Here is a 20,947-nt window from a genome sequence, read left to right as displayed (position 1 = left end):
ATAGTAAGAGATGGGGCCGACAAGGAACCTTATACCAAGGTGAGAAACTTGAAGACCACAGCATTTTTTTTTAAAGTAACAAATACAAGGCTACCTTCCCATGTATGAAAGAAGAATACTCCTTTGTTTGTTTGTATGTGTTCTAAGTAAAAATCTTTATAAAATATTTGCTTTTGGATCTGATAATATTTAAGGAACCATTAGAAATGTAGGAGCAGAAGTTATGTTGGTCAAAGTTTAATGTCACAGCTATGCATTGCACAAATTGCCTGGGGAGACAGGAAAGACAGCTAAGAAATGATTATAGTAACCACTTCCTTAAGAGTAGGCTCTATGGTTTTTCTACACAAAATTAAGCCCTTCCACAACTGTGGTCTCATGGCACCAGTTCATGTCTGAAGTAAAGGGCTCATCAGAAAGCTATGATTATTTATATACAATCTGACTCCTTATACATATTCAGCCCATGAATGTCGACATGGCTGCTAAGAAATGTTCTTTATCAAACCTAAGTCTACATAATGACTTTAGTCCTTTAGGCAAACATTAAATGAAAAAAAAAAAACCCAAACTACTTGAACTGTCATTAAATTTAATAAAATTTTATTGATAAATGATGTGCAAAGTACCATGTATTCATTCCTAGTGTCTGACACATGGTAAGGACTTTTTAATGCTTAATAAAGGAATGGATGAATCCAATCCAAATCTGTTGAGGAAAAACCATACTATTAAGCAAGTACTGGGAATTCAGGGGTAACTTTTACATTAATGCATGATCTGTAGGCATAAATGAATGCTTTAATGAAGTCTAATGTGTATTAAATATAGAGCACTGAAGTTTCATATAATTGCATTGATAATGCAAAATTCCATTTATGCAGCTAACATTATATTAATCATATTTTCCCTTTGCCTGAATAAGTATGAATACTTTAAATCAGAACTTTTAACATTTTGAGAAGCACCTTATTAAATAGCATAAGAATCGACAGACTAATGAAATAACTTAATACTTCAATTATAATATCTGTAACTAATGATCACAACTAAGAAATAAAGATAAATGAAGCAACATAGTATTCGCAGAAACAAAAAATATTTACATGGACTCTTACCTGAATCCACTTATCTGGAATTGCCATGGCTAGTCGATAGTCAAAACCACCCCCTCCCTGGGAAATTGGAGAGCACAGAGCCGGCATTCCTGACACATCCTAAAACAAAGAATGGCAGTTCATCATGATCAAACTTTTAGTAAATATTCTGACAGTAAAGCCCAAGTCAATAAATGAAAACAATAATAGGGTCATATATTTGGGGCTGCTTTGGTAACATAAAAGTCGATAAAATTGTGATAGCATATCTCATTTCCCAGAAAGATTTTTGCTTAATGTTTTCACTCCAGGCAAACTTTGATCTCATGAAGCTATTTGTTTCTTTTCTTTAGTATCACCTAGAGAACACAAAAGAGTAAAACTATTATTGCTAAAACATAGTTTCTTATTTTTGAACTACTGTAGAACATTTATTAGTTTTGTTGCTTTCACCAAGCACAACAATACATGTGGCATAAATCTGTTATAGTTGTTCTTTCTGTACATAGCCCTGATAGGGAGTGTATTTTTGTGAACACTAGCTTTTGATGAAATGGAATGTAGAGTTAGTACATTAACAGTGAAACAGTGCAGCAGCTTTTACTAAAGTAGGTTGCACTTAGAAGGGGTCTTTGAGATTAGGTAGGCATTATCTTCATTTAGCAGATATAGAAACTGAGGCTTACTGAGGTGAAGGGATCTCTCGAGACAGAGTTTCACTCTTGTTGCCAGGCTGGTATACAGTGGCATGATATGAGCTCACTGCAACCTCTGCCTCCCAGGTTCAAGCGATTCTCCTGCTTCAGCCTCCCAAATGGCTGGGATTACAGGCACGTCGCCACTCCCAGCTAATATTTTTTATATTTTTGATAGAGATGGGGTTTCATCATGTTGGCCAGGGTGGCCTTGAACTCCTGACCTCAAATGATCCACCCATCTCAGCCTCCCAAAGTGCTGGGACAACAGACATGAGCTACCACACCCAGTCGAGATAGAGGATTCTTAATGTAGAGCCAGATTCAGATATCAGGCTTTTTGACAGAGGGTCCTTTCTACTCTAGACAATTAGTAATCCAATAATTAATCAAATAAAATTAATTTAAAAATGGGTTTCAAAGATTGGTACAGGGACTCACATGTAACAAAATATAGTATTAAGACAATATTAGGAAAATATGCGCTAAGTATTATCAATTCTAATTCCACAATATCTTTCAAATAAGTTACTTTCCTTTGGTCCATTACCACAGCCACAATCTTATTTAATCTTCATTACTGCTTGCCTAGACCATATTCAAATGGCATTCCCCACCTCTACCTTCTCTTTATACTAACTGTTGCCAAATTCATATCTTATGAGACATTCCGCCCTTCAATAGATTTCAATAGCCAACAATTGAAAATTCAAATTCCTTAGCTTAAGATTCAATTCAACAATTACACATTAAGCATTTACTATATGATTTACTATCCAATTAGCTACTCCCCTACTCCCTGTTATAGTGTAAGATCCATGAGGTCAAGAGTTTATAGTTGTTGTTCACTGATATACCCCAAGAATCCAGAATAGTTTAATAATACTTGGCACAAGCAGGTTATTCAGTAAGTATCTGTTGAGTGAATGAGTGAGGTGCTCTGAAGGATTAAAAGATAAGATATAATATCTGACTTTCACAGATTAATAAACTGGGATACACATAAACATACTTATAATTATGAAATGACAATGTGATGTAGTTGTGATCATTAACTAAAGTGCGCAGAAAGTGAAAGGAAAGACATCTTTCCACCATTATTTCCTACTATTTCATTTTAATTACTAAGTACTTCAGCCACTTTGAAATATTCACCCTTGAATGTACGTGTTACAAGCTTTTCTCTATCTGTCAATGCCCAAAGTCTTCCTTAGATTATGATCCTCACCTCCTGTAAAAGACTATTAGATACCATAAGCTCTCTGAGACTCAGGTTAAATGCCTTTTTTTTTTTTTATGGAAGGAAGATATAAGTAAATATATGGTAGAATATATCCGTAAGAAATTGTTTGTCAGTAATATCTTATTTCTGCATAGCTCTTTATGGTTTATAAAGTAGAAAAAAGATGATCAGTAGAAAAGAAGCCATTTCAACCATTCTATTTATCAAAATATAAGTCACATTTCCTCAGACAGGATTGGATGAATATGTATTAAATATCAGGCACCATATTAGGAACTAGAATTACAGACACAATGCTTTCTGAAAAAGGGTTTTCCAAAGACCAAACTGTCAAGAATGACTGGTGATGGGCTGGTATTAAAGATCAAGACAGATTTTCTCAAGAAAATATTAAGGCATGTTCTATATCCAGTCTCAATGTAGTTTTAGGAAATAGAATCTGCTAAGAAAAACATATGGTCATCATGAAACCTAATCATCCCATAGATAGATTTTTTGGATAAACGTAGAAATTAATCCTTTTGAAAAGCCTGAAACCTGGATTTGTCCCTCAAGCTTCTCAAAAAAATGTATCAAAGAACTGAAGTTCCCCAAATCACGGCATGCAATGAGATGCCAGCCCAGTCATTCCTCACGATTGCTTCCTTACCCCTCTCTAGTTCTGTTTTCTTACACATTGTTACATTTATTTCTTACCATATAAACCTCTAATTTTAGTTGGTCAGAGAGATGGATTTGAGACTGACCAAAGTCTTCTCCAGCGATAATCATTGTCTCAGTGATTGGCTTTCTGTGCAGCAAGCAGCAGGACCTAGACTGAACCCCTGGTGATTTGATAACAATCATATGGTCTTGACTCCTAAATCTGATTTCTAGAAAGCTGCCTCATTAATGCATATGAATTATTTTGGCCCTCCTTTTGAAAGTGGAAAGTTAGTGACTGCTCTTTTAAAATTTTTAAGAAAAAAAAGGTAAATCATAAAGATCATCAAAATAAACATACTCTAAATATAAAACAATTGATGCCTACTCATATGGCATATGAAAATGATTCTGTGTTTTGGATGAAATTAAAATAGTTCTAATTTTTTACTATATAAAGAGCACTTATACAACCATTCCAGAGGGAAAGATACATCAATCAAAAATGTTTTAATATAGCAAATATAATAATGTAAAATGGTAGATACACTGAGCAAAATACAAAAAGAAATTCAATTTTTTGTTATTGTCATTATAAATAAATTCATATTTCTACTAAAGGAATTTAAATAAATTTATATTGCTTATCCATTCAAACACATTCCTTTTCTTAAAAAAAAAAGTTCATGGGGATCAATTCTACATTTGGAAGAGACTCCCACTAGACAGAAAAGCGATGTACTGAAATTGAAGTCGTTTTCAATTTAAGTAGAATAAATTGAAAGTACATCTTGTTTTTAAAAAAAATCTAAAACCAAGTAATATAAAGTAGGCTAAAGTATCAGTTTCATTGGTAGAAACACTGATAATCAGACCAGAGCTCCCTAGATGATGAAACTATTTTACTTGAAATGAATGGAAAGATCAATGTAACAATTTTAACTTTCATGCATTAAATCATTGCTTCTTTTCCTTCAGTATCCACTTTTGATTTGTGCTGTCATTAATTGTAATTAATTGTAATTTGTCATTTGTAATATCTCTTTGGATTGCCATAAATATCACTGACAAACTAATTAAATTTTTGATGTTTGACAAATAAAATTCAAATATACAGAAGACAAAAGTTTAAAATACACTCTGAATGATGTTAAAGATATTCAGCACAAAAAGAATTAGCACAAGTATTAGTAAGATGTGCTATGATCAAATGTAGGTAGGTCATGACTGTGAAATAATACTGGGTGTCTAAATTGTATGACAGGTTGTTGCTTTTTAATTGTACATAAGAACCAATTTCAGGAATTTAGGGCTACTGTTCTATTCCCAGAAAATACTTAGAAAGTAAAGTGCCTGAAGGGAATAAAACTATTCTCCTCTATTCAAGCAATGAAATCATACCATTTATAAAATTAGAGATTTCTGATTTTGAGAAATGGTGTATATAAAAACAGTCTATACAAAAAATAAATACTACAGGAAGGAGACTATTTATTCCATTTCATACCAATAAACTAAACGCTGACAATGTAAAAACACACCTTAATTCTAACTCTTTTTAAAAGTAGTCTTACTATTTTTATATGCCAACCACTATACTTTGTATAGAACAGTTTTAACACACTAAATTCAATTTTAATAATAATTCCTAGTTAGAGAACTTAGAAAACCAGAGGGATTTTAGCACTAAATCTAAATTAGCATAAGCATTTAACAAACTTCTTAATTTATCACATTTATCACCAAGAGGGGAATTGTCAATTATGCATATACAGAATTATATCATTACAGTGCAGCTTTGGGACAGTTAATCATGAACCTTCAAGAATCATGAATAACTAGTGAACATTTGGCAATCTGAGAGCAATAACATAAACAAGAAAGGTAATCGCATCAGAACAAGAAAGGCTTCAGAGAAGCTTGCAGGCAGCGATCCATCCTATCTCTAATGATTGAGCCAGGAAAGAAAAAAAAAATAAATGGACAGACACACATTAATATTCAATTCTTTTCTCTGCTGAAGGTCTCATAGTGGAAGGGCCTGTCCACTGATTAGGACATTTAACTTTCTAACCACTGGCATTTTCTTTTTTAACAATAGAATGGTGACAAGTAATTAGTATACATTATCTTCTAATAGGGAAACAGTGAATTCTAACTAATGTGCCACCCATACAAGATAGCTGCACTATACACAGGGTAGAATTTCATTTATGCAATTATTGACAACACGAGATTGATTAGTCAAATACTGTATGCTGACAACATGCTCTCTATTAAAGGGGGTCAGAAGGTAAGACTTCACTGTGGCTTTACCTCAGCTATTGTTATAGAATCCGGACACAGCGTGTGAACCAAATGATTTGCCAACATGAGGTAAGTCAAGGCATCTTCATCTACTTGTAGTCCGAAATATTCACTGTAATCACCTGAGAAACTTTGACCTTAGAAAAAGAAAATCAATATGGATATATTATGTTAAAAAGCACGTCTTAACTCTGCACAAATACATCCACTAATTAGTTTTTTACATGAATTTTGTTATTGTAGCAGTTTAATAACATAAGTACGAGCAAATATACTGACTTAGAAAAGTACTACAAGTCAACATTCAGAGTTCAGACAATCCTGCAAATCAATTTTGTTTGACAAATGCGCAGACATGAGAAAAACAAAGCACTTTAAAGATTTAATTTAATTTTGGCCAAATTATATGGCAAAAAAGTGAAATCATACTAAAGGGAATTCTAAATATCAAATAATTTTCAATACATTTTCTGTCACATTAAGATGTTATTAAATCCCTTTGTGGTAAGGAAAAGAAAATAGGAAAACCATCATAAAATTGAGCACAATATTTATATTATTTCAAACAGGTACTTTAATTTATGCAATATGGAGTTCCCTATGATAAAGAGATTATATATTCTCAAACTTCCTCCTGCCTCCTCTTCTCCCACCTCCTAACCTTGGTAGGTTATAGCACATTTCACTTGCTTGGGTTATACCATTTACTTTCTATTCTTTCAGTAATTTACTCTTATTGTTATAATAAAATCAAATTTGTGCTCAACATCAGCCTTTTACCCTGTTTCTCTATGTCTAAGTTCCATTGATTTTTTTTTTCTCAGTTTGCCGGATTCTATCACTGAGGGATATTTTCAAGTATAATTATGGAAGTCTTATTCTTCAAGTTCTTTCCTGTTTGTATTTCAGCAGCAATATAACTATCAAGTTTCTCACTTTTGTTTGATGCTGTCATTCTTTAATTTTAAAATGTTTAATTGACAAATAAAAATTGTATATATTCAAGGTTTCCAAGGTACTGATTTGATATTGGTATACATTGTGTACTGATTACTATACTCAAATTAACACATTCGTCACCACCCATAGTTACTGTGTGTGTACGTGTGTGTGTATGTGTGTGTGTGTGTGTGTGTAAGGATACTTAAAAGTCGGCTCTCATCAAATACCAACTAATATTATTAACCATAGTTACATTAGATTCCACCTAGCTTATGCACCTTAAAACAAAAAGTGTGCCCTTTGATCAACATCTCTCCATTTCCTCCACTCCTCAGCCCCTAGCAACCATCATTCAACTAGCAAATGTTTGAGTCACACTTTGTAAGAATTTGGCAGACATTGCTTCTGCAAATAAAATACTATGAGTCTAACCATTTTTTTTTCATGCATGCAAGCAAATTGCAGGTAAATTCATCACCTCCTGATAAATTTCTCTTTATTACTGAGTTTATAAATTAAATACTGTGCTTGATATTAATTGCCTTATCTCAACTTTTCTGGTATTCTATTTAATCTTTTGCTGTGTGGTTTCAGGAATCTTGTTTGTTGCTTTCTCCCTCATTCCAAGGGAGAAAAAAAATGTTAAATAACTCAGAATGTTTTTCTTTAACCATTTCTTGGATTCTCTATCCATGAAAAGCACATCCCATATCCATAAACTTTGGTTCACTCCTCTACTACCACGAATCACTGGAATATACTCCCCTCTCAGTGAGGTAGTTTCTGCAGGGGCATGTAGGTGTTTAAATCTAGGAAAAGATTTTTCTAAACTTTTGCCATGCTTGTCTTTGCATACCATAAGTCAGCTTCCCTGAAACTGGAACATGGATATCAATGAAATCTGTTGTGTTTTACAGATTCAACTTCTTTCCTAGGAACATTTCAAGTGGGCAGCATCATGAGTAAGATCAAGCAGTAGCACACTTCGAATGTTTAGCTTCTTTCCTTGGCAGTCAGTTTTCAAGATTTAGTCAGTTAGTCAAGTTTTTCACCCTTTTTTACCTTTTTTCTGTTTATTGATGGTGACTATTTGGCCATTGAAAAATAATAATAATTGACTGGGCACGGTGGCTCACTCCTGCAATCCCAGCCCTTCGGGAGGCCAAGGCGGGCAGATCACCTGAGGTCAGAAGTTTGAGAGCAACCTGGCCAACACGGTGAAACCCCGTCTCTACTAAAAAAAATACAAAAATGAGCCGGGTATGAAAACAGGCACCTGTAATCCCAGCTACTCAGGAGGCTGAGGCAGGAGAATCACTTGAACCCAAGAGGTGGAGTTTGCAGTGATCTGAGTTCACACCACTGCACTCCAGCCTGGGCAACAGAAAAAGACTCTGTCTCTAATAATAATAATAATAATAATAATAATTGTTCCCATGTCATCTATTGAGGGATTAGTATTCTGTGATTCCACTTCTTTGTCCAATTTTTATTTTTATTTTATTTATTTACTTTTTTGAGACAGAGTCTCACTCTGTTGCCCAGGCTGGAGTGCTGTGGCCCAATCTTAGTTCACTGCAAGCTCTGCCTCCCAGGTTCCCGCCATTCTCCTGCCTCAGCCTCCCGAGTAGCTGGGACTACAGGCAGCCATCACCACACCCAGCTAATTTTTTTTTTTTTTTTTTTTTTTTTTTTCGTAGAGATAGGGTTTCACCGTGTTAGACAGAATGCTCTCGATCTCCTGACCTCGTGATCTGCCACCTTGGCCTCCCAAAGTGCTGGGATTACAAGCGTGAGCCACCACGCCCAGCCTGTACAACTTTTAAACTGAGAGTGATAAATACTTTTAATTTCAAATTAATTTATAATTTAATTTTAACCAGGTAAATCTATAATTAAAATACATATTTTATTCCATGTGTAATATGTAAAACCCTATGCATTCACAACTGTTCTCATCTATTATTTTTTATTTTAATTGGAAGTGCTGTAGTGTTCACATCCTGAAGGTGTTATAATAAACGGTTTCGTCAAAAAAGTTTTAAGCTACACAATAATGACAGCATATTCAGTAGATAAATTTCAAAGGAAATGATTATCTTTTGTTTACTTATAAAATGTACTTATACTCTACCTATTGCCAAAATGGGGTAATAAATTACTACGAAGAGAGCATATGTAATGGAACTAATAAAAATCAAGGCATAATGGCTATTGCAGCTTCTGCAATTAACCCCATACCTGATTATATCAGGTTACCTACCCATTCCATGGTGATGATAAAGCATGGATGTAACACCATCAAAACGAAATCCATCAAAGCGATATTCTTCCAACCACCATCTTATGTTTGACAGAAGGAATCTTAAAACTTCCCAGCTAAAATGTAAGAGAAATATGTATTTAAGCAAAATGTAAAGAGCATTTTCCTTAATGGTTATAAATGTTTGCTATTAACTAAAATTATAGGGCTCTATCTCAAGAATCATAATGTTCAAGAAATATAACATATATAAAAGTCACAAAACTAATAAGAATCTCAGTTGGCTGATGAAACTCATTCTAAAGGGAAAAATTATTAATTTTTATAGTCCACAAAGTCACTTAATATCTAAGAAAACTTAAGGAAAAAATTTTTTTAACATGAACTCCAAAACCAGAGACTCTGTCTTATTCAATGCCGTGTTCTCAGCAACCACAAAAGTCATTACTATATAGTAGTGCTCAAAAAAAGCAAAGGAATAAAATCTATTACCAGTCCCTGAATTTTTAAAAAGGATTTTCATGTAATATAACCATAATTATGTGATTTTTCTCCTTTCAGAAAATGCATTTTCATTATCAGTACAAAAAGTACTTTCAATGACTTTTTGCTTGAAATAGTTCCTCCTGCTACAATTTCAAACAGATATGATTCAGAATAAAAAGTAAAAGATAAAAACAGAAAATCAACCACATGGTAAGCAACATTACATTGACTAGACTGTTGTTTCATGGAAGTAAAAAAAGAAAACCTAATTACCAAAAAACACGTTTAATAAAGTCCAAAGTTTTACGAGTTTCAGAGTCCTACATCCATAAAAAGAGAAGGAAAACAAAGAAACTGTATAACTCAATTAAAAACACCACACGAAACAAGTCTGTTTAGGACAAGTGAGAAGAAGGCATCATCAATTAGTATTTTCTTTAGTCATATAGTATGGTTGAGTTCTCTATCTTATTATAACTGTGGTTTTAAGACTTTAATACCTCATTTAGTTTAATGACAAAGCTCCGTAATAGTGTACATGAATCTTTACCCCAGTTGAAATTTATGTATTTTTAAAACTTTGCATATATTAAAGAACAATCTGACATAAATGAAGATGAAGTCATCAAAATTAACTTCAGAATTGTAAATCCAAACTTCGGGGAAAAATAAGTGTTGTTAGTAATTAACTGTTTTAAATAAGTTACTTTGAGTTTTGAAAACTTACTAAGTTAAAAAAAAAATGAAAAGAAATCCAAGCAATCTAATAGATATAAAAGGGAGACAGGAGGTTCAAGATTTTAAGGTTAAGCAATCTTGAAGGTAGTATTTGCTGATGGTTCTATAATTGCACATTCATAACGGTTTAAGGGGGAAATCCTGTTTAACAGAAGAAATGAATAGAAACAAATAGATATACTAGAACTGTGTAAGATCAAAATCACTCTATTTTGCATAGGAATTTTCTTTACTATATTGTTTCTAGTTTTCTTATAATTAATACATTTTATTTTTCAGAGTTTTAGATTCACAGAAAAATTGAAAGGTAGATACAGAGAGCTCCCTGTCCCCAAACATATATCTATATTTTGTAACAAGTTTGCTATGAGAACTTCAGAAAGAAGACTTGAATAAAATTGCATACAAATAATCCTTTGAAAATAATTTTTTGAAAAGAATACATTCTTCTAAGTAAAGGGAAAGATAAGTGAATTATATTGCAATTCAATGGAAAACAGAAGAAGGAAACGATGTGAACTCGATCATTGAAAAGAAAGAATTGCCTAGTGTCACAGCAGATTTCATTAAAGTCAAAGGTAATGAAAGTCCTATTGATTCCTTTTACTACAATATTTAATCTATTCTATTCTTGATCAAAACAGGAAATAAACTGTGTTTAAAATATTAAAATAAAAAGACACATTTGGGGATAACTATGTCACTAGACAGATTCTTGGCGTGTATGAACAACAAAAAAATTCCCGTGACAATCAGAAAAGAAACAATAGTGACCATGGAGCATCTAATTGAAAAGTTGTCATGGGTTAAAAACTGCATTCTATTCTTCAGATCTCTGAAATACTCTTTCACATTGTCTAAAAATGATGAACAGCCTTTTAAAAACTACTACAAGATTAAAGAGATAAATCAAATTTTTACTGCTTTTAATGTCTTTTATATTTTACGAATCATTAATGAAATACAATAGACAAAATTTTATGAAAGTAAACTATCTAGAACAAAATAGTAAGGAACAAAAATCCAAAAAGTTTTATTTTTTTAACCAAATATCAGGAAATGGATTTAGGAAAAAGCCAAATACAAAATTTTAAAGTCAGTAGCAGCAAGTACAAAGCAAAAGTTTAAAGCATTAATTCTCTGGCTAAGTCGACTTTCTAAAACTAGATTATTAGTATCAGTTATGCAAAAATAACCAGTCTTATAAGGGTAACATTTTATAAATAACTAGCCTTTGTTGTATAAGAAAAAATAAATTGTCAGTTTCTAAGGATAGTAATCTTAGTTATGCTATGTTAAATTTTCTGCACAAAAGTACAACCTTTTTGTAAATAATTATAAAATACTTAGTACACATTACTGGAGAAAAAACTTCTTCCCTAATCATTTTGTCTCATAGGTACCCAGACCTCAAAATCAAGTGGATGATTCTTAAATTCACATTAAAAATCCAAGTATGCAAGGACATCCAGCAGAGGTACCCTGTTCTGCAACCCTCCAGCAGTCACATGGACCATGAAAACAATAATCTCATACAAGAAGGAACTAGTTCACTGAATCTAAGATTTGTCTTTGAAATAGAGCAAGCTTAAAGAATAAGTCACCAGTCAAAATACTGATTTCTGAAAGATGTTCAATATTACTTCTACTCTCATAATTTCCAAATTCAAGCTCATAGATTCCATTTTTCCTTTTTTGGGGTGTTGACAGAAAAAGGAATACGAAGTATTCCAGACTATGACTGAATTAGAAATACTGTTCAGTGTTTTCTCTAGTAGTAAATGAACTGAATCACCTCAACCCAATGGTTTGCCTTGAGTCAGAGTATGACAATGTCTGGTAAAAAGTACAATAAAAAAGGCAATTTACTTTTTCTACCTCAAAGTGTCATCAAACAGCCCATAACACAGTTGATATATCCAGTTGATTAGAATCTCATAAAAATATACAGCAGAATTTAAGACAGTTTTATTTTGGTGCGTTCCAACAGACAAGCCTGGACTTAGATTACTCCATTGGCATACAGCTTTTAAAGCCTGTCCTTACAAACCACTTACTGGCCAGAAGCCTAATTTCTGAACAATTGGAGGAGCTAGATGCTAACTTTTAGATGGTGATGCCAAATATATATATATATACACACACACATATATACACACATACACACATACACACACACACATACACACACACCTCATTGGTCAAAATGAATGTGTTTAAGAAGTAACCCATTTTAGTTCTTAGCTTTATATCTTAAACTAATCAACACATATATTACAAACCAGCACTGCGTTATTCATACTGTGCATAGTCAACTGATTAGAGCACTCCCAATTTATTTTCTGGAGCAAAACAAAATCTCTAATATCCAGAAAAAAAAAAATGAAATGCAACTGACTTTCTTATGAATCATAGACCACTAAAAAAAATGTTTAAATCAAAGGTGCCTAATATAGAAACTGAATACATCGATGGATAATACATACATTTAAGGATTTCTGGCAATCAAAATAACCATGATTCTAATTGGCTTAGATGTTTGAAATATTCAACCCGTAATCAAGTAATGAGGATTTATTAAGGAAATTTTGTCACACAGATAATTCCAGTATTAAGGTTTTTAGGAAATATCCCTAAAATCAAAAACTGTTGATTGTCTCACATTCTGCCAATAATCTTGATAATGAAATATAGACAAATTTTCTCAGTAAGCAACTATTATCAAATAGAATGACATTTATTAATAATGTTACATTTTGTAATCCAAGCTTATTTGCCTAATGTTCTATTTATTTGTGGTCCAGAAAAACCTCTGAGATTTTCAAAATTTGCAACTTAGTTCACTGGATGTTACTAAACCTACTAATATTGTATATTAATAAATAAGAGACATTACTAAGCAGCCACTAAATATCAAAAAAAATAAAGGAAAAAATGATGTTCCTCTTAGATATTCTGTAGGCTTTTAGGCTGAATGTGTATTAAACAGTACATCATAAAACCACGAATCCAAAACCTCAGGTTTTGATCTGTGTATTTCAATTGAGGCAGTAGACTGTGAGGAAAAACGAGAAAGGTACAGAATGCCAAAAAAAAAGCCTTAAATTATAATAAAAATGACATATTTTTAGAAAGATATTCTAAAATATCACCATTTAATATAATAACGGGTAACATCGAACTATCTGGTTTACTTTAAAAAATTAAAAGAATTCATTAATCAACTTAATTTTAATTAAATTAACCAACAATTAAAAATATTATGTTTTGCTCATAATTTGTGTAAGTTATATTACAAACTCAGCCAACTGGAATTAAGAGAAAACTTGAAATGATCAAAAAGTAGTAATTCATATCCAGTAGCAGATAACAGTATCATCAATAATAAAATAAAACATATCTGGATTTTTAGACACTGAGAATAGAGGCTATTGTATATATTAATTTCAAATACTATTCGATAATGAGTAGCACAAAACTCTAGTGAGACAAATTGTTCATTCAACTACTAAAAATCTGTAATAATGGAAATTTCAGAATGTAGGTAGTTATTATAAATTATGGTTTTGAAGTTCTTTTCTATATCACATAATTTTCTGGATTTTATTCGGTGCAACTTTATTTTATGTAAATTAATATATTGTTTAATCAGATTACATCCACTGAGCTCCAGTTATCTATATCCATTAACAAAATAAAGCATTTTCTTCCCATAAGGCCTAAATTGTACTTAGCGTATTAAATACTTTTATTAAAATTAACTCTATTTGTATTATATATAATTCCAATTAGGTATTCTCCAGGAAATAAGTAGAAAAGGATGATATGGTGCTTTCATAGGCTAAATGATTCCAATCAGACTTTTACTAAAATAATAAAATACTTGAGAAATTTCCAAGTCATGTTCTTCTCTAATTTAACCTGTATTCTTAAAAATTGGTTATCTGTCAAGTAAGATTAGCAAAAGGCAAACCTGAAGTGTCTGTGACGGTGAGTGTGTGTACTTAAAGAGTGTGTGTGTGTGTGTGTGTTTGTGTGTAGGAACTGACAGTGGTCAGTAGTGAGAGCAAAAGTGAAGGCTAATAGTCTGATAGGATGGAAAAAGACAAGCGTAAAAGGACAAATAACCCACTCTAATAGAGCATACCTATGCAAATCTAGATGGGCTAGCCTACTCCTACACACATAGGCTGTATGGTATATAGTATATTGCGCCTAGGCTGCAAACCTGTATAGCATGTTACTGTACTTAATACTAGAGGCAATTGTAATGCAAGGGTAAGTATTTGTATATCTAAACAGAAAAGGTACAGTAAAACACAGTATTATAATCTTATGAGATCACCATCTTATATGTGGTTGCCTGCTAAAATGTTATGTAGTACATGAATGTACATACATGTAGACACAAGTATACACAGACACTCATGTTTTTCAAACAAGTTTAAAAAAATCCTACTTTATCTATAAAATAAAGCGAATGACTAGTTCAAATCAAGTGACAGTGACTTGAACATATGTAATATACATCATGACAAATGTCATATTAATACCATAATTGGTAATCAGCTTTTAAGAGCTTACTTTAAAGGTAAAAGTTTGGAAACATTAACAATTCATAGACTCCTTTTTCATTTTTTCCCTTCCGATTTATTTCTAATAGATTAACTGTCATATTTAAATAAGCGATTGGCTGGGCCCAGTGGCTCATGTCTGTTATCCCAGCACTTTGGGAGGCCAAGGCAGGAGGATCACAAGGTCAAGAGATCGAGACCATCCTGGCCAACATGGTGAAACCACAGATACAAAATTTATCTGGGCATGGTGGTGCATGCCTGTATTCCCAGCTACTCCGGAGGCTGAGGCAGGAGAATCGCTTGAACCTGGGAGGTGGAGGTTGCAGTGAGCTGAAATTGTGCCAATGCACTTCAGGCTGGGGACAGAGCGAGACTCCATCTCAAAAATAAATAAATAAGCCATTAAAGTAATTTTATGATTGAAAAAATACATCCCTCAATTTGATAATTTCCCATTATCTCACTTAAACTTACAATTTTGTGTATGTATTTATTTACTTATATTTAGCCAGTTTTATTTTAAATGATGACTTGAGGCAACTTACAGAAATACATATATCTCAACAGTATCAGCCTCCCAAAGTGCTGGGATTATAGGCCTGAGCCATGATGCTTGGCTCTAATCAGCATCAACAATAAATTAGAATAAAGATCTTATACAAACATAAAGTATCTGGGAACTGATTTTTATTCCAGTCTGAAATAATTATTTTACAGACTACTGACTTTAAATATACTACAAGAGGATTTTCCTTCACTATCACCTCAGAATGATATTTTAGGACAATATTCAAGGAAAACCCTATTATAATGCATATAAAGATGCAGACATTTAGGATAATACTATGTAAGTTATTTTAAAGATGCAACAATGTACTTTGAGACCAAAAAATAGATAAGCATTTTAGAGCGGAGATGAACTGGGAAAAACTAGCTGTACAGCAATTGAGGTAGGGCAAGGTGAAAATACAAAGGCACTTAGTTCTTCAAAAAATGAAGGGTGTGTGTGCACATGCATACGTGTGTGTGTGTTCTAGGAGTGGGAAATCAAGGAAAATATATAGGGTCTGCTAATGATTATATTTAAATTTCAAACATCACTCTTCAATGGTATTTTGCATTAGCTTTGCTAAATAATATATATCTTTCTAATTATATTTGGACACATTCCCACAAGCAAAAGGAGCTAGCTTTCAGTGGGCTTTCTGGAGTGGAGCAGAATAGAAAGGAGAAATGTGATATTATGTAGAAAGAAAAAGGGAATTCAAAATCACCAAGTGTCTCCTAGCTTCCAGACTCCACACGTTACACAGCCTCATTTAACAAGGCTGTGATATGATATTTTATAGTTTGGGAAACTGAGATTTAGAAAAGTGAAAAAACCATGTCCAGGGTCACTCAGGTAATAGATACAGGTGCAGCCCAACCTTTTGAATCTAAAACCTTGCCTCTTAACTACAATTTTATACTCCACATTCAGCGTGACTGTATTAAAAACTATCTCTTGTTTTTGGCAATTTCCCTGGTACAACATCTTTTAAAACCCTGTAATTTCCACATATCCATAATTTTAATATGTGGTCATAGTAGCTGCATTAATCTGTAAGCCTCAGTTTTCCACACAGTAAAATGGAAGACAATTTCTGCTCCCTCCTGAACGAGGATTAAATGGAATGGGTATAATGTGATGGCAGTGTTTGATATACTGCCAATCCATGAGAGTTCCTATTAAATAATAAAGAAATTATGAATATTTGTTTATTACATATAAATTACATTTATGGCTGTAATATATCAACGTGTTCTATTAGTTGTGATTTTCTCATACTGAAATAAACCATAAAGATAAGCATGTTTTAGCTAATATCAAAGCTAAATAATCCCTTTGTAAAATTCAGCATTTACTTTTCCTAGAGTTTTATTGTATTTACCTATTTGTACATTCAACATGCATTTCCTTAACTACCTGCCTTGTACCAGGCACAATGCTATGAATAGCAAATACATAGTATCAATGTGTGCTGAGTTTAGGGTCTAACAGGAGAAACAGACATTTTACAACTACAAACACAAGCACATGTAATTACAATGGTGATAAATAACACAAATAAACACGGCAGTATGAGACCGCATTGAGAGAGAAACGGTTAATCTATTCTGAGGAAGTGAAGCTAAGCTTCTCAGAAAGTGATAGTGAAAGTTGAAGCCCATAGGATAAATTGGACAATATAACACTCATTCAAAGTTACTGGAAATCATCTTACATTAGTTCAGAAAAGCCCGCGATCGACTTTGGACAGGCACAGCAGGAATCTATTTTTATGATATACTATCAGTTCACTACTGTAGTCCTTAACATAGGACTTCCTTTAAAGATAGATTCAACATGGTCAACAAAATCAGATTTTGTGGAAAGGTATCTATTAAATTACCCATCTGTCTTAGTTTAAGTTCCTATATCAAATTGCCAAGACAGAGTGGGTTATAAACAACAGAAATTTATTCCTCATAGTTCTGGAGGATGGAAGTCCAAAATCAGGGTGCCAGCATGGTCAGATTCTGATGAGGATCATCTTACGATTTGCAAAGTGCCCACTTCTCACTGTGTCTTCACATGGTAGAAAGAGAGTGAGGGAGCTCTCTGGGGTCCCTTTTCTAAGAGCACTAAACCCATTCAGAGAGTGCAGCCCTCCCAAAGACCCCACCTCCTAATATCAGCACCTTAGAGATTAGAATTCCAACATACAAATTTCACAGGGACAGAAACATTCAGAAACAAAAGGAAGAGAGGAAGAAGAAATAAGAAAAGGACATTATTCTTTATGTGTTAATTTTGTGTGACTGACTCCCTACATAACGCTTAACTATTCTTTCTTGTTTTAATCACATTTCTCCAGAATTTTTCTATTCTAAGAAAATACTTCTGAGACAGTCTTTCCAGCAGCAAACATATCTAGGAACTCCCCACTTGATACTCCTTCCGTACCAAGTCTCATCTTTTCTTGGCTGACTCATGCCCCAATTCTTGCCCTCTTCAGCCCAGACTCTGCTCACTCTCTGCCTTGAGAATGCATTCCTTCCCTCCTTACTCCCCGTGGCTCCTCTATTCCTGAACTAGCTAGCCATATGGTCTCTTATTCTCATTCCTTCCTTTTTCCTCTTCTAACCTCTTCTCTCTCCCTTTTCTCTTTGTTAGCCTCTCTTCCTTCTTAATCTTGATTGCACAAGCAAATGTAAAAGCCTGTCAAGCAATTCTAGGAATTGCTTATAATTCATTAAGTATACATTTTATATATGATTTTGCAAAAATAAAGATATCAAGTACTCTGTCTTGATGAATTTCGTGAGAAAATTATGTTATACTTCACTTAATGAAAATTAACTAAGCATTTCTAATACACAATGAAATAACACTGAATTAGAAATCAAGAAAATTATGTTCTAGCCAATTTTGCAAAAATCAGTATATAAACAGATAATCTCTCTGAACATCAGTGTGATAATTTTTGAAGAAGATACTGGATTATTTGATCTCCATCTTATATATTTTTATAAATTTAAATTTATTTTATTTTGAGACAGTCTCTCTCTGTCGCCCAGGCTGGAGTGCGGTGGCACGATCTTGGCTGCAACCTCTGCCTCCAAGGTTCAAGCAATTCTCTTGCCTCAGCCTCCCGAACAGCTGGGATTACAGGCGCCCACCACCATGCCCAGCTAATTTTTTTGTATTTTTAGTAGAGACAGGGTTTCACCATGTTGGCCAGGCTAGTATTGAACTTCTGACCTCAAGTGATCCACCCACCTTGGCCTCCCAAAGTGCTGGGATTACAGGCGTGTGCCACTATGTCTGGCCTATAAATTTAAATTAAAACTGAAAAATTAATTCAATATTAACATTTCTGAGTTTTAGCATACAGACTAATTTGAATAATTTCACTATATTCTACTAGAATACAGACACAAAAGTTTATGACACTAAATGTGCCTTAGACAATGATAGACTAATGGCCTGAAAAAAAATGACATCCACACTCAAAACTATTATAAAACCAAATTCAAACAGCACCGCATCCCACAATCTCAATTGAGAGCCCAGCACAAGGTTCACAAAATCTTATTTCTTACGTGAATGTCATGTGAGAGACAACAAGAGACAAACTGGTTTATGCAAGTAAGTCCTGTTTCCCCAACGTAATCATAAATTATTGTCTAAATGCTAAGAACCATATCTTATACCTTTTATGTTAGTTTTAAACAAACTGACCTGAACTAAATAATGTACATAGAAATCTAAGACACTCACATAATAAAACATTAACTTTTTTTTTTTTTTTTTTTTTGAGAAAGGATCTCACTTTCTAGCCCAGGCTGACGTGCAGTGGCACCATCTCATCTCACTACATCCTGGACCTCCTGGGCTCAAGTTATCCTCTCACCTCAGCCCCCAAGTAGCTGGGATGACAAGAGTGCACCACGATGCCAGGCTAATTTTTGTATTTTGTGTAGCGGCAGGGTTTGGTCATGTTTCCTAGCCTGGTCTCGAACTCCTGGACTCAAGCAATCTGCCTACCTTGGTGCCCCAAATTGCTGGATTAATTTATCTTTTAAATACAACATTAACTCTGAAGCAGTAAAAATAAACAAATTAAAAAGTAATATATAAAGTTAATAATGTTTTCATAGTCATTGGAAATGGAACCAGAAATTAAGAACAACAAAAGTCTCCACTAAAATAAAGGCACATAAGCAAAGATTATGATACTTTTTGGAAACCTACAAAGGTCGTATTTTCATGAGGAAAACTTAAATAAGAAATTATTTAATTGAAATGTTCAAATAATAGATTTTCCTCTTCTTTTCTTCCTTTCCCCCCACAGCTTACAATTTCTCTTAGACCTTTCAGAAGATGTTTAACACTACAAGAAGTAAAATCATTAAACTCTTCACTGATCGCCTTTCCTCATTGTTTATTACAAGTTTTAACACACATGGGCATTCATGCAAACATATACCTCGATGTTTTTTTAAATCAAAAGAGAAATGTGGCCAGCCTCTAGTAAGAGTAAGTTCATATTGGTGAATGTATGGCCTACATTGGAATAAAAATGCTTATGATTAAATATTGAAAATTTCCCCAAATGTAATATAATTCTCTGGTGACGACAACAAAAGGAAGAAACCACAAAAACATCAGTATCCTTAAGGAATCATCAGCTTCTTTTTGTTTGCTCCAGTTATAAATTTTGCATTTGCACATTGCCGCCTAGATTTTCAAAGGGTTCTGCAATGATTAATTTAACAATCTACCCATATTGCTGTAATATAACCAAAAACTTTTACATACATATAATTTATAATATCTGAATCAAGGATAAACTAGTGGCCAAAATAGAAGTTCCAACATCCAGGCACGTTATTAATACAAAAATGGCCAAGTGTCACCAAAATATGGCTACTTAAAAAAGTACTCCTCAAGCTTGGGTGCTTTACCTCTAAAGATACACACGTAACAGTGCATATTTATGACAGTCAATTTGACCTGATTATCTGACAGTAAAAAATGAATGTGTAAAAATTCTAATACTTACAAATATATACTGAATGCTTACGAAATAAATGGCAGGCCTTGTACTGAGTGCTTTGCATGAATTATTTCATGTAATTCCCACAATAACCCTCAAAGGTGCACATAATAATAGAGATTGGCACACTTTTTTGTACAGAGCTAGAAAAAAACATTTTAGACTTCATGGCCATGTAAGGTCTCAGTGTTGCATGACTCAACTCAGTTGTGGTAGGGAGAAAGAGGACATAGGCAACATGTAAAGGAATGGGCGTGGCTATATTTCAATAAAATGTTATTTACAAAAACAGGCAGCAGTCACACTTGGCCCACAAGCAATATCCTTTGCAGACCCCTGCAATTAAAATTCTCATTTTACCACTGTTAGTATGTA

The 20,947-nt window shown here is 33.4% G+C and overlaps 1 protein-coding gene across 1 annotated transcript in view; it reads right to left on the bottom strand.

The window, feature by feature from the left end:
* Positions 1–20,947, bottom strand: part of GBE1 (1,4-alpha-glucan branching enzyme 1) — a 269,487-nt gene that overhangs the window by 94,109 nt on the left and 154,431 nt on the right. Inside the window, exons 8-10 of the mRNA XM_023216072.1 lie at positions 9,190–9,305; positions 5,994–6,121; positions 1,119–1,217 (exon numbers count right to left, since the gene is read on the bottom strand). Coding sequence (XP_023071840.1) covers positions 1,119–1,217; positions 5,994–6,121; positions 9,190–9,305 — 343 coding nt within the window. The remainder of the gene's footprint in view (positions 1–1,118; positions 1,218–5,993; positions 6,122–9,189; positions 9,306–20,947) is intronic.

The sequence above is a fragment of the Piliocolobus tephrosceles genome, chromosome 2 (genome assembly GCF_002776525.5).
Source record: "Piliocolobus tephrosceles isolate RC106 chromosome 2, ASM277652v3, whole genome shotgun sequence".
NCBI classification, from domain to species: Eukaryota; Metazoa; Chordata; class Mammalia; order Primates; family Cercopithecidae; genus Piliocolobus; species Piliocolobus tephrosceles.
The sequence above is the reverse complement of the archived record's forward strand: the minus strand, read 5'-3'. Positions and strand labels throughout refer to the sequence as shown.